This window comes from Neolamprologus multifasciatus, chromosome 9, assembly GCF_963576455.1.
Source record: "Neolamprologus multifasciatus chromosome 9, fNeoMul1.2, whole genome shotgun sequence".
Lineage (NCBI taxonomy): Eukaryota > Metazoa > Chordata > Actinopteri > Cichliformes > Cichlidae > Neolamprologus > Neolamprologus multifasciatus.
In genome coordinates, this window is record NC_140447.1 from 18,205,465 (window position 1) to 18,220,665 (window position 15,201).

A 15,201-nucleotide genomic window follows, 5' to 3' on the forward strand; every position below is an offset into this window, starting at 1 on the left:
TATTTGTCGTTCCTATGACAACAGGGAAGAGACACAGAAACCCAGTAATTTTTGTTCATTCATCATTTTATTTTTCTCTGGGTCAAAGGTTACACAGCTGACACTAGCATATACATGCCCCCGCCCTCCCCAATCCCGATACCCCTCCCTCACAGCAGTGAGCGACAGCAGGCGACTGAATAGCGTATCATACTCTTCATCAGTAAGTCTCATCCATCCGTCCATCCCCAAAGTATTTTAGATGCTCGTTCTGGTCATCTGTTCTGCAGCCAGCTCCTCCATAAATTCCAGTTATTGTCTACACATTAAAGTCTCGCTTGGTGATCTACATCATAAGTGTTTCAGTAAAAATAGTTTTTAAAAAAAAAGGTACATTGGTTAGCTCAAGAGGAAAGTTTCTAATAATTCTAACACTCTCAAGCTTTAACTATACATAAAATAACAACCTGTTCTCATTCCCAGGACGTTAAACACTCCTGTTTGTCTGAGCCGCTGGGCCTCACAGGCACGCACAAGGTGGCATGTGTGTTGCGACGGAGGATCTATCTCATGGTGCTAATAAAAGACCACTTGGCAGCACATTTAAACACACGGCGTAATCAGCATTTTTCAAAATGCAGGATTCATGTTGCGAAGGCCTGTATCTCGACATAATCGAGTGCTTTTTAGCACCTTAATTGAAACGTGAAAGAATCACAGAACACAAAGCCACCCATCCATCTCCCTAATGAGGGTTTTAGAGAGGACTGTTATAGGTGTGACCAGAGCTTAAAGCATAATTTATGGTCCTGCAAATGCGTCTGTCTGCATATGTGTTTCTGTTCGAACACTGTACTAAAAAAACGTGCTCCTGTCCTGTTCTTTGGGAACAAGAAAAGCATGAAATTAACATTAAAGATCAAAACTTCAAGAGCACAAAACATACGCTGGAGCTCATTGTTTTTGACAATTGGTTTCTCTTTAGCTCTTTGTCTGTTAGAAGTTATATGTATGTGAGTGAACCACAGACCGGTTGTACCACATATTTCTGTACACTGCCTCCATCTGACAACAAACACTCTCCGCAGGCAGACGGGCAGTCCGGACTGCTTTCGCGCTGCCCCCGCTCAAGTATAAAACGCCTAAGCCTCCATTACACTCGGCTGCAGATACGAACACGACAGCAGGGTAAACATTCCTGTTATATTTCTTTGACATCTGCCGCCTAAGGCACCGACTTCAGCCCACGTGGTAATGAACCACACGCTTTTTCACACCTTGTCTAAAGTAACTTGCATGATTAAAAGTAGGTTAAATACCCTCAGCACCACCTCCAAGGTGACAACCCCGACAGAGGTTAACAGCTGGGAGTCTCCATCGATCTTCTTTTAAAAGTGACAACTGACATCACTCAGACGCTAGCAGACTTGCAGAAAGTACAGCGCACATTTTAGTTAGGAGTGCGTGGGTGCCATGAACCGTGGATGAGGCCTTACTCCAGCGTCTTTTATCTATCTGTCTATCTAAGATTTAATAAATGCAAAAATGCTGCAAAATAGAGGACGGGTATCTCTTGGCCTGTGATATTGCCACAGATAGGATGCCAAAGGCCAATTTGTGTGCATCTGTGTGACACGGTGATATCTGACAGGATGCTTGTATTTGACGCCCAGGGATGAGAATGTGTTGAAAATAAGCACCTTCACAGGGTGTCTATAGTGTAATAACAGGTAGAGAAACATCCACTGGGGTGTATTCACAATGCTTGTAATGTAGTCATCAGTTCTCAGTGTTAGTGTTTCACAGGGTGGTCAGCATTACATTATATTACTTGTCTCTTTACAGTGTTTATGCATCCCAAATACAACCCCAGATTTCCAGTCTTGGACCATTCAGCTTATATCAACCCACAGCATGTGACTGTGTGTAGGTGTAATGTGTGTGTTTCCAGCAACTAAGTCTGTGACGACCTGTGAACGTGGAAATGTGGGCGTTTTTCAGGTGAGCGTGAGAGCGATCGACTGCGTGTCTTTTGGTGTGGTTGTTTACGCCTTCGTGTTAATCTGACCAATCATTCTCCTCCAACTCGGAGTCATCCTCCGAGTCGGAGTATTCCACAGCGATGCGTCGCGACAGGATGGTGGCCACGTCATTTCCAACCGGCTCTCTCTTTGCCTGCTGCTCCTGCTGCTCCTGTACTTTCTTCAGCTGTATGCCTGCAGAAAAATATGAAGTGTTTTTTAACTACACAATTATTACACAAGTTATAAGACAACGTGAAAACTCATGAAAGGCGTCGTTAAAAATAAATACATTAAAATAAATGTAAACATGTCCAAAGAGGACAAATTTACATCAAAAGGACACACAGGCACAGTTCTTACCCATACGTATCGCAGCCAGCAGATCGCTGCGGGCGTCATTGTCCGCTGTGGTCTCAGCGGATGCGGCGGAGGACATCTTGTGCGTTGTGGAGTGGGAGGCACCAGCTGGAAGTGGAGGAGGTGGAGGACCAGGAGGAGGTGGAGCAGCCTGGGCTCCAGATACAGGTGGTGGAGGCGGAGCATAGCCGACAGCACCAGCCATTGGTCCGAGAGGCATCGGACCTCCAGGAGGTGAGGCAAAGGCCGTCTGAGCAGAAGGGATGACAGGAGCAGGAGGAGGGGGAGGAGGACCAGTGTTGGCATAGCCGTCCATACTGCGAGGAAGAACAAGAGAGTGAATAGAGTTAACAATAATTTTGTTTTCTGACACTTCTGTGACTTTTTCTTACATTTCCCTCCTTAAAAGTAAAGATGAGCATGATAACATTGATGTAAATCAAATTTATTCAGCTCCGTATCAGTACATATATTCTGGTGGGAAGCCCACAGTTTGAAGACCAAAAAATACTAACTCACTAGGTGGCAGCATTAGCTCAAACTTTACAAGAGTAGACTCAAGTAAGAGATTTGTGCTGGCTTTTTTTTTTAAGTGATACAACCTAAAATATAAGAAGAAATTATAAGAAGAAAGTTTTACTTTATAAAATAAAATAGGGTCAAAGTCTTCTGAAGCAGCAAAATCACTTTCACTGGCGACCTGTGCAGGAACCTGAACCTGCCTAATGACTGCTGGGATAGCTTCCAGCTCCTCTGGGAACCGAAGCTAAATAAGGAGCTGAGTTGTGCTGGGATTTGATATTTATGTCTCATGTTTCTGATTTGTTTTCTCATATTTAAAGACTGCAGCTGCCCATGGGCCCTGAATGTTTTTGTTTGTTCAAAGTCTAAGTGTATCAGCATGTTTAAATTTACATTTTTTAAAAATGTAAAATAATGCAAAAGCATTAGCATTGGGCAGAAACGTGAAGAAAATACTGAACTATTAGTGATATAGTGGATAATTAAATACAGCTTATGGCAAAATAAACTGTCCGGCCTACTGTATAGTGTCAGTAGTGATTGGGATGAGGTTCCTGCATATGCACTGTGCATAAAGTTTAAACATATGTATGCAGAATATTTTGTGAAGCTTTTTTGGTTATTGCTGGAAAACGTGAGAAAACTAATAAGCAGACGAATCCATTTACCTGTAGTCCACTGGTGGGAGAGACATAGAGCCACCGTTCATAACCTCAGTGGGTGGAGGAGGCAGTGGGACGTGGTGGTGGTGAGAGCGACCCAGTGTGCCACCCTGATAGGCCATCATGGTCCTGCCTCTGTTGTCGTGTTCCCCTACTCCGCGTGGTGCGTGTCCGGCAGCCATCTGGGCAACTAGGGCGCTGGGTGGAGGGCCGGAGTAGGTGTGGGCGTGACCAGCATGGTTCATACTGTTGGGGTAGTGGTGCTGATCCAGCCCGTGTCCCCTGATGAGGAAAATATAAATGCAGCCTCATGCGTAAGAATAAAATGTGATGAAAACTAAGAGCACACTGGTGTTTGCTCATCTACCTGTTCTCTGGTGACATCGAGCCCTCAGAGGAAGCGCCTCTGTCCCGGTGTATGGTGTGTCGATGGTCTGGCCGCAGCTCCTTATCCAAAGCCATCATATTCCACTCCTGCCGACGGTTCCTCGCTTTGCGGACCTTCTTGACCTCCCTCTGTAGTGTCCCATCCACACAGCGTCTCTGCTCCTGGAAGAAAGAGTAAGCCAATAGGTTTTAGGTGATATTAGGTTAAAATAAGCAGCACTCTTTATTAAGAGTTGTTTAAGATATGAAAAATGTACATTTCTCTATCCATCAGAATGAGTTGGACTAAAAATACAGTTTTATGTGGTATGTTTGGTTATCTGCCCAAGAGCACCTCAAAATGTAAAATTGCAAGCACCTGTGTTTGACACCCAAATAAATGCTTAATATTAGAACTGTCCTTGCACACTGTATAATATCCTCTAAGTCAATATGGTACCTTCTGCTTCCTCTTCTCTTTCCTCTTGTCCTCCGTGTCCTGCAGCATCTTTTCTTTCCACAGGTCAAAGAAGTAGGAGGGGTCTGTGTAGAACTTAAGCGCCTCCTTGTGGTCATCCCTACAGAGACGAACCCCGAGAAAGTTATGACGATAAACAACCGCCTTCTTATGCAAAGCCACGTTGAGTAGAATCAGTAAGTGTATTGATCCTTAAGATACAAAGAGATCATGGGCACAGTGACAGCATCATTTGCTGGAAATGAGACACGCAAAGCTAGGAATACAGCAGATGCTGAGGCTAATGGAAGAAAAGGAGTGAAACTACTAATAGAGCTCCAGCTTTTTTATCACAAAGAGAACATAACAGGAAACGACAGGATAAGGCAGAGCGATGTCGAGAGAATGGAAAAAGGTGAGCAAAGTGTGCCATGTAGTCAGGATTAGGAGTTAGGATTCCCACTGGAGCAAGACATGCTAAATATGTAATGCACACAAGTACTGAAAAGCACACTGCATAAAGGCAGTGACCAAACATGGTACGAAATAGTACCAATTCTGGTTTTTCACTCTTCGTGTAGAAGCAAGAAAAAGCCAATGAAAACCTCCAGAAAATGTTTTAAGATTTAAGCCCTTTTTAAAACCACTGAATTAAAATCTTTTTTGGACTGACACTAACCAAAGTAAGAAAAATAAGAGTTATTTATTATCGCTTAAGCCCATCCAGCTGTTTGGGTGTGTTGTGCCTCAGCAACACCAACCTGTAAGATGTTAGTATGTTGAGAGGTGGAGGCTTGTCGCTCAGGTTGTACATCTCTTTGACCGGAGTGGGAACACTGCTCTTGGACACCACCTGCTGGTCCTGAGTGGTGGAGCTCTTGAAGGCCTTCCTCATGTTGATATCTTGCAAGGAAACTAAGAACACAAAAAGAGGAAAAGAGGACAAATGATTCATCATTGGAAGGACAAAAATAGTTTACAAAAGCCATTCAGTACGCAAAACATGAGGTCAGCAGGACTTCACCAATGAATGATAGCTTAGTGTGCATCCCCCCTACACCAGACTTCAACCCTGTGACTCACCTTCCTCCACAGTGGAGTCCAGCTGTGTGACCTTGACAGCCAGCCGATCAATGCGATCCTGGAGAGAGTTGGCACGCAGGTAGAAGGTGTTGGCCTCATTAAACAGCTCGCCAAATATGTCCTCCGCATGTTTGCCTGGGAAAAGAAAAAACAACAGAAGGAGAAAGAGAAATATGATAGAGAGACTTTTAATCGTTACCTGGAGCCAAGAGAAACCCCTCAGAGACCAAAGTCCAATCAATACACCGGTAATGTGACACAACGTGAAACAGGAGTCTGCAGGAAATGATGTCTCATACAACTCCATATAGCAACAATCCTCATGAATAATTGATTGTTAGCTGAAAACACACAATCCAAACCATAATATGAATTCGTCTGTGTGGATTCAGACGCTACAGTGACTAAAGCAGCTAACCAGGATAGTAAATAACACATTCTCTCCTGCCTCAACAACTGCTGTTACGTAATAAATAAGCCTCATTGTCAATGTTTTAAGTAAAAGTTGAGTACTGATAATGCTCCATCTAAATATAAAGCAGTTTGCTTGTCGTCACCCATTTGATTTTAACAGGTCACTGCTGCAGATGAATATCCAGGCTCTCGCTGTACACATAACCCTCCTCTTTATTTCCATGCAGCACACTCCCTGGCTCAAAAATGGGGCAAACAAGGAAGTTCCAAAAACTGCAGTACCTTAAATGACCAACTCAGGCTGACTCAAAAATCCCCATGGACTCCCATGACTATTAAAAAAACTTTTGGTCTCTATAGCAAATTTGCGGCATTTGTTTTTTGGATCAAGTTTGATTTTTAAGATTTTCACATATGTATAAACAAAACTGACCAATCAGACCAATCTGGTGTGCTCATAGCTAAAACCACACCAAGGTACTGGATGTACAATGATATGACCAGCAAAATGAATAGTAGGATAATACGGTTTTGGCACCAACACGCAGCTAGACGACGCTTGAAGTTAATCAGCACTCTGAAATTATTTCTCTGCCTTCTTAGATGCGGTCCCAACTCTGCCAACAAGAACTCAAACTGTGCCACAGACATCCTGAAATATGTACAAAAGCAGCAGTGATACAGCTTCATCTCCCGGATCAAACCATAAAAGTGCCCCTGCTGAGCCTTCTCCTGAGAAGTGGATGAACTCAAAATCTTAATATCTTCCTTTTCTTGTTTAGAAACATCAGGAACTGCTCATCATCTCTTAATGCCGACTTTAATTTTTTGACAGTGTGTTTTTGAGGATGGATTTTGAGCAAAAATGGAACATTTCACCGTGACCAACTCAACTGGACCTCTTTAGTGTGTTTGTGGTATGTTTAATGAATTAAACTCTAGTATATTATTCATATGTTAATTAGCCCTGTCTCTTCAATATTTATAGTTTATAGGTGCCACTTGGTGGCCGCACAGCAAGAAAGTCCTGAGTTCAATTCCACCATCTTTCTGTGTGGAGTTTGCATGTTCTCCCTGTGTTGCGTGGGTTCCTTCCGGGTACTCCGGCTTCCCCCCACCGGTCAAAGATATGCAGTTAGTGGGGATAAGTTAACTGGTTGATCCAAATTGCCCATAGGTGTGAATGCGGGAGTGAATGTGAGCGCAAATGGTTGTCTGTCCCTGTGTGTTAGACTGGCGACCTGTCCAGGGTGTACCCCGCCTCTCGCCCTATGACAGCTGGGATAGGCTCCAGTGCCCCCTGCGACCCTGAAAAGGATAAGCGGAAGTGAATGGATGGATGGAGGTGCCACTTGCTAACCAAGATTGCAAGCTGATAACTCATGACTACACCTCATCCAAATATAGTCATTGTGGAAGAAAAAAGAATAGAAACCAATGATGCGGTGAATATGTCCATCTTTTACATACAGTCTATGTCAAATCCACAGCCCCACAGTGAGTCAGCAGTGTCTTTTGCTCCTTTTGGCTGGTGCTTCAGTTGATTGTTTGTTGATTGATTGTTGACTTGTTTGAAGTCTTGCTGGCCACGGTGATGTACAGATTTAGAAGTCACCAGTGGGATGCAATGTGGGACTGCTGGCAGTAAAATCAATGCTACTGGTTGATGTTGTTTTAATAAATCCACGGTGTTAAAAAGGGTGGTCAGCCCCCATTTAATGAGTCACAGCTTCACTGAAGCCCACAGCTCTTTTTGAGATGCGACTGGATCAAAACATTTTTGTTGTTTATGTTCTAACCTCAATTCACTTCAATTCAATTTAAAGAACCCAAAACATTTTCTCTCAGCACCTCATGGAGCTAAAAGGTTCCTTTAAACCACCAACGGCAGAGAAGAGCAGCAGAGATTAGGCAAATTAGCCTGCCTACATGGCAAAAGCTGATTTTAGGACTTTAAAAAAATACTACCAGGTTACATCTTTGCTGCCTCTATCGTGTTTTGCTGTTTTCTGTCTATGTAAGAGCTGCTACAGGAGACGGTTGTATCAGCTTTTCAGCACCACCTTCCATCAAGGATGTGCAGAGGAACAGGCTCAGAAAACAGAGGTCATTTCTCGGGTTCCCTGCTTTGTTTTCACTCCCTGACTTTATTCACGTTCTAGTTCACTTAGCAACAATAATAAAAAAGCCTGCATCACCTATAATTGATCAATTTCTGAGTTTCTTTTAAAGGCACTTGTTCTGGTTGTGTTGTTCAACTTGAGCCCCACCCATGAGTTTCCAGGGTCACTCTCAAGGTCTTACCCCAGAGCAGATACTTCCTCCTGCCACATATATGGCCCTGAAGAAGTCTGACAGGGGAGGTTCTCACTATGGGAATGCACATAAAGGTACGGGACACACCCACAAACCGCCTGATGGAAAACTGCCTAATCTTAGCACAGAACTAATGGCTGCAAAAGGCCCTTCACTACAAGACTGTGGATCTGGGCAGTAGTGAAACAGAAACATATTAAAGCACAAAACAAAACGGAGCACCTCCGGTACAATTCCAATAAAAATATTTAAACATAAACACTTTGGAACATACAATGTGTGGTATGACAAACACAGACTGAGGGCTATTTCTGTCCCTCCCGCTGACAGGATGGGCTGCAAGAAAAACATTTAAAGGAAGGAAGAATCGCAGATCTGAGCCCCGGTCAACTCTGACCCCTTCTGGGGATTCCTATGGACACTTATACACATGTGCTCACAAACACACACGCAGTGTCTGCAGATATCCCCCCACCAGGCCTGTTAGAGCATTTATATTTAACCCGCACAGCTGCTGTTGAAATACCCACTCCCTGTGCAGGAACTTGACACAATAAGAGACAGAGAATGGATTTGAGGTCAAAGAGATGAGGTGTTAACGTCAGAAAGGACAGTTTAAATTTATGCTGCTGAGTTTTGAAACAAACCTTAAACACAGTTGCCATGAAAGCAGAAAGCAACTGTGGATAAAAGGGGCAAATGGGAAAATAGCTGCCCTTTGTGCTGTTATAATGTAATGCAATAGAAAGCCAGCATATAATCGATATGAAACACTTCTATACCCACACACACACACACACACACACACACACTTACAGTCACATGTCCACAGCTATAGATAAGTTCATTTTTTGCGCGCCTGTCTAAAAGGATTACATTTCGACCCTCCGTGTTCCAATGTGAGGCTGCTGCAAGGCCGCTGTGAGCCCAGTGACCTCAGGCTCTATAACCATGACAACGGGCAAATCAATCACAGCTTCGGGATTAACGATGAAAGCATGTGATCTTGTCCCGTATACAAAGAGGCTACACACAGTGTGTACCATCGTCACGCTGAAATTAACGGGGTTACAGCCTGAGGATGCTTTTCATGTTCCCAAAAAAATACTTGTATGCTTTTTTCTAGTAGACGCTCTAAGCAGCCTTTTGTTTACCAGGACAGGCGTGCTAGTGTTGGTGAATGTGTCTGTGAATGTGTGTCTTACTCAGGCTGCTGAGCTGACGGATGATGGCAGAAAGTGTGTTGTTCATCACACACTCCAGCTCGCTGCCGATGCCCTCGGGGAGCGCCCCTCGGCAGAGGTGGCGCGGCTCGATGTTTCTCTTCACCAGCGGCATGGTGAGGCTTCACGCCGACACGCAGACTGCAAGAGAAACAGAACGGTTTTAGACACAAAAGCAGGTGAAGTGTCCCAAGTGAGGACATCAAATAAAATGCTCATCACTTTATTGAATAATACTTTAGTCTAAAAACATCAGAAGTTAGAATAGAGCCATAAGCCTGCAATGAACCTTAAATTCAGGGTATCATTTTTACGCATGCGTGGCAGTAAGAGATTGTATTGTGTTGTAAACTGTCCCTGTTTTTCCTATTCTTGCTCTAAAAACACAGCCTTTTGAGATGAAAAACAAACAAAGTGTGGGTGGGCTGTTGACCAGAGAGCGATGACCAAGAGTGTGCCAAAGCCAGGAGACTTCTGTCGACCAGCACGGAGATTAAAGCATTAGGGATAGGAAGATACGGCGTGCCAGCTAATCCCAGCGCCAGCTTGTCACCGGCCCAGCTGGAAATCTGACACAACCAGAGATTCGTGGATGTGGTCAAGACCAAAAACAGCAAATCCTAACACAAAACCTGCAGCAAACAAACACACCCACCCGCATATCTTTCTCCAGATACACTGCTTTCTCATTTTGCTTACACCCACCGCTACTCTGAACTTTAATTGAACCCTGATTGCCTCTGATCAGACACTCCGAGCCCTCTGTAGTTCAAAAGAGGAGAAATCCCAGAGCAGCCATCTTATCGTTGTCTCCTCCTGCTTCCTGTTTTTGAGGTCTGAGCCTGGCTCCTGTTTCCTGGTCCTCCTCCCTGTGTCACATCTCTCCATCCTGTCCAAACACTTGGCTAGAACAATGCAGCTATGGGAAGAAGCTTCAAGGAGGACAAACAGGGGAGACGGATGGAAACGTGCACAAACACTTGTTTCCAATGAAATATTTTTGTTTCAGATTTGCAAAAAAAAAAAGGAAACAAATTATTAATTTTGATTCCAGAGTTTTTCCTTTGCAGACATGCCAAAAAAAGCAGGTTGAAAAGACACAGGAGGCCAGTCAGAAGACTAATAATAGCAAAAGATAAAGGGAACCCCACTAAAATTTAATAAAGACTGCATACTGGACAGTAGATTTTCAAAAACTCATTAAACCATTAAAACTATGAAACATAGACATCCTATTCTTTGTCAATACTTATCTCACTGCTTTGCTTGCACTCCTTATACCTTTAATACAATAAATTGCCAAAAATACGAGCAGGAGTGCTATCAGTGTCCCAGCAGGAGACTACTGTAATTGCAGATTGTGTAATTACAGCTGTTCACAAAGACAAGGACCACTTGTGTTCATCAAGGCCAATTCCCATCAGTACACCGCTCATTTGCCCCCGTTTTTTTTAGCCAGCGACCCCCTGCAAACCCCTGACAGCCTTGCGCCAACGAGAGAAAACAAAAGGGTAAAATTACACCATCATGTGTTCCCACAAAAGGACCCTGAATAGTCAGCAAGGGCTGGTTTGGCACAGAAAGGCCCAGCTTAGGTTTAGCTTTGTACATAAACATTTTGGGAACGCGGCGCTGTCTGCTGCTTAAAAATGAGGTGATGCAAATTAGAAGATTGCATGTTTTTGCTTTTACTGTCTGACCGGCATGACAATCACACTGATGAAGCGAAATAATGAGGGACCGGGAGGGAGGAGGGTGGAGGGGACAGGAGGAGGGATGAGGCCTTGTGCTGCTTGTGGGAAATGGGGGGGAGGCAGAAGCAAAAGCATGAGAGAGACACCGAGCGGGACAAGAGTGTGACCGAAAAGATCGAGTGAATGAGACTAAGTGTAAAACAGAGAGATGTGACACAGCAGAGGCAGACAAAAAGTGTGTGTGTGTTTATGTGTTTGTGTTTCTGAGGGAGAAAGAGTGTATCGAGTAGGGGGAGGGGAAGGAACAGGGACCTCGGGGAAGCTGCTGAAAGGTTCCCGGGACAATAGAGCTCCGTTCACAGGGCAACAGCACTAGCTCTCCCATGCATCCTCCCCCTTCCTCCTCCTCCTCTTCAACGTTCTTTAAGGGCCCCTGTGCTCATGTGGTGAAAGAGTAGCAAGCGAGCGCTCCTCCTTCATCTTCCTCTCACTCAGGGAGGAAGATAGGAATGAGAAATGGAGAGTAAAGCCTGCTCACAGCTGCAGAGAAGAACACATCTCACTCCCACATCCAGTGTCTGCATCTTCTTAAATTATTACAAAACCCCATGCACAGTAAGTCAGACAGTCACAAATGGGTACAAACACACCAGGTAGGTTCTCAAATGTCCCATTAGCTGCATGTAAACAGTCCCATCAGCTGTAAAAATGCCTTTGATCCCTTGATCCGGCACACTTTCCTCCTGCTACATGCCCACAACTGTACACACAGAGCTTCCAGAGGACTTTACTACAGACGTGCGAACTCCATTAAGAGCTGAAAGGGAGAGTCATTACCAATTTATGAACCGAGTATAGCTTCTTGTGTTGGAGGCTGTTCTGAATAATGCAACTTGGATTACGTCAGGTCACACTGCCCTAAATATGAATAAATATATATATATATATATATATATATATATATATATATATATATATATATTCCTGTTTTAGTATTTCTCAGAGGCACTCATGGTGAAACATTGATGGTGCCGTTCCTTGGATACAGTGAATCCTACTGGGTGAATAAAAGGCCAGAACATAAGGCTTTCTTTCATTTTTCATTCATTTACTGTTTAATATAATCTGATGACATCACACAGAGTTGTCTAAATTAATTTTGACATGTTACTGAAATATTAAAGGTTTTACCAGCATATGAAACATGCTGGCACCCATCAAAGAAAAACCATCAGTACTGTGATTAAAAAATATATTTTGAAGCAGTATTATTTTATTTAAAGTGGGGTTTCATTTACTCACATATGAAATACATTTCTCCTGTAATTAAATGACCAGACATAACAGGAAAACACAGATCCATGGCAAGAGAATCAACCCTCAGAGGCCCATTTAACCCTTGAGAGTGTTTGTTTTGTACATATGTTTTTACTTAATAATTCACATGTGATTCTCAATACTTTTGCATGTTCAGGTTAACCACCCACGGGATCATTCTTACTTACTTCTTACTTCTTACTTGAACGCAAGTCAGTATAATCCAAAGGGATAATAACCCAATGAGCAAAGAGGCTAATTTATTTGTCAATTAAACAATTTAGATTTTATCAGGAATATACGGAAATCTGTGAGGACTACTTCATTATGCGAGATTTAATGGCTTTTAGAGGCTGTGGGTCAGCACTTTATATTAACTAAGCATTTTTCACTTTGATTTCAGAGTATTTTATAGATCGGGTCACAGAAAACCAAACTGTCATCATGTCGTTCATTATTTCATCTCTAACACTTTATTTGGATTACAGATTGACTGAATCACGTGGATGTCACGCTGGACTGGATTAAATGCGCTATTTTGATGATTTATGGATTAAAATCCACCCACACAAACACACACTCCTTTTCTCCACAGACGGATAAGCGCACATTCACACACGCTCACACGCGCGCAGGCGTAAACTGATGGCAACCGCGATCAATCAGTGTTCCGCACCATCGCTTCCCGTTACCGATGGGCTGACCCACATCTGTTCATCTACCTCCGTCCCTGTGAGTTTTTGCACCGGTTCTGATGTGAAATTTAAATAGCTGTTTTTTTTGTTCAGGCGCCTAATACACTGAACAAAACGCCGGTGTACCGCCAGCATCAATCATATGCTTAAAAAAACATTAAAGTTACCCTGTAATTGTTTTATAATATTCAGTGTTTGAGGCTTTAAGTCCGTTTATTATCCTCAAATCGGGGTCCGCTCCAACTGACCACTTAGCTAGCTCATGTCCAGTGGTCGACTTCTTAGTTTGGACTAATGAGACAAAAATGAGCAGAAATACCCGCACAGATTTCACCATTATGATAAAGAGTGTTATTATTCGCTGTAAAAAGTATCATAAGGCCCTCACCAGCACTTGAAATATTAGAAGAAATCAGCCCGTCCGCATGTCCCGTTAGATACTCCTATTAGCTCTGCCATCCTGTGTCCCCCAGCCCGTCTGGCCACTCCGGGGAAAATCCTTTGAGGACGGGGGCACGCCCACGGACCATATTCACCAATCAGATGTCCAACAAGAGGATTTAGCGTTTGATGGACGTTAAAGCCAACCAATGGCTTCTTTGATATATAATGAGTGACAGGGAGAGTCCCCCGCTAGATAGCCGTGTTGAGATGGAAGAAGGCGGGGCTAAGGTTGGGCGTTGCTAAACAGCTTAACGAGCATTTTTTCCTCCCTTTCACCTATCCGGGTCTGATACTTGTCAAAATTAGAGGTGCTGTAATTTATCTTCGACTCTCTCGGTGATGTGTAGACATGTAAATAACCTAAAATAACACCTAAAAACTAAAAAACTTTTTAAAAAATTAATTTAAAAAAAACAACAACGAGATAAAGCATCCTTTTTGGGGTTAGTGAGATTCTCAGATTGATGCTGAGGATGGAGAGTATTGTATAACAGAACAAAATAGCTAGGCCAGCATCCTGCAGGAAGCGGTTCAGTGAGGACTGGCTATACTTAGATCAGTGGTTCAGTCTCTCTGCTATGTTTGTGGACAAAAACAGCCATCAAAGCAAAAGAAAAACAAGGATGCAGAGAACTGTCTCTTTTCTGTAGACAGGATTTGGTGAACTAAAAAGGGGAGTTTCAGTATGTAAACTGCACTTCTATTCCTGGACAAAGCCTATTTTATTAAGCAGCTGCTACTTTGTAATAAACACATAATTTAGACAAATATGTGACCAAATATGGGAATTTATGCTAGTTCATATGGACCTCTGAGGCAAAATAACTCTTATTTAATTTGAATGTTTAGTAACTGTGTGAAGCTATCATATCAACATGGACCACACAAGAATTAAGATAGTTCTAAAGGTAAAAGTGAGTCCAACTCAGACAGACCTTAGTCACATGGCAAAGTGTAATTAATGAAATGTCCTAAGAGTGTATATTATCATTTAAATCAAGGGTGCAAAACATTAGGCCCAGGGCCAAGGGATTGTGGTCCGTAGAAGACTACACTCCGACCCACTTGACAGCTTCATAAAATGTGACTGTGCACATGTGATTTTACAAGTGTTACAGCTTTCCCTAATGATTAAGACCACCGCCCATGGCCATCCATACCACACCAAAGTACGAGGGCATTTTCTGTGAATGAATGAAAACTCTATACTCTAAAATGATAATTACAGGAGCAACGATCTACTAGAACATTTTCTTGAACATTACATGTTTATCATGTTTCATTGGTGTCACACCCACTTCACATCAAAGCATCAAACAATTTAACATGAATTTAGCTGCACATCTCTGATTTAAATATCTGAATTTTTTGGGCCACAAAATTGTAGTTGGTTGACTTTTAATGGGTCCTATTTTCTTTTTCTACATTTTGTACATTAAATTAAAAATATTTAATAATCTGAGAATTTAACAATGAAAACAGTGGTTAGTTGACGGCCTTTTTAAACATGATTCAGCTAGATCTCTACTATAATAACCCATTATTGAGCAAGATTTCATATAGGCCTTATTAAATAAATAAAATTCAGGAGTCATTGTGGTAATGTCAAGTGCACAAATTAACATCTGGGCGGTTAAGTAGATTTTTT

The 15,201-nt window shown here is 42.8% G+C and overlaps 1 protein-coding gene across 1 annotated transcript; it reads right to left on the reverse strand.

The window, feature by feature from the left end:
* Positions 1-48: 48 nt before the first annotated feature.
* wasf3b (WASP family member 3b) lies at positions 49-13,627 on the reverse strand. The gene is made up of 9 exons (XM_085173324.1): positions 13,498-13,627; positions 9,386-9,544; positions 5,451-5,585; positions 5,129-5,282; positions 4,371-4,488; positions 3,912-4,093; positions 3,551-3,826; positions 2,364-2,677; positions 49-2,195 (listed from the first exon to the last, which is right to left on the reverse strand). Exons 2-9 carry the CDS (start codon positions 9,516-9,518, stop codon positions 2,038-2,040), a joined length of 1,470 nt encoding a protein of 489 aa, XP_085029450.1. The 5' UTR covers positions 9,519-9,544; positions 13,498-13,627; the 3' UTR covers positions 49-2,037.
* Positions 13,628-15,201: the final 1,574 nt, after the last annotated feature.

Excerpts from the sequence above, each read along its gene's own strand:
- wasf3b (XM_085173324.1), bottom strand. The coding sequence starts at position 9,518 with ATGCCGCTGGTGAAGAGAAACATCGAGCCGCGCCACCTCTGCCGAGGG. Across the intron at positions 3,827-3,911 it reads TCGATGTCACCAGAGAACAG|GGGACACGGGCTGGATCAGC; the intron begins GTAGATGAGCAA and ends TTTCCTCATCAG. Across the intron at positions 2,678-3,550 it reads CTCCCACCAGTGGACTACAG|TATGGACGGCTATGCCAACA; the intron begins GTAAATGGATTC and ends TCTTCCTCGCAG.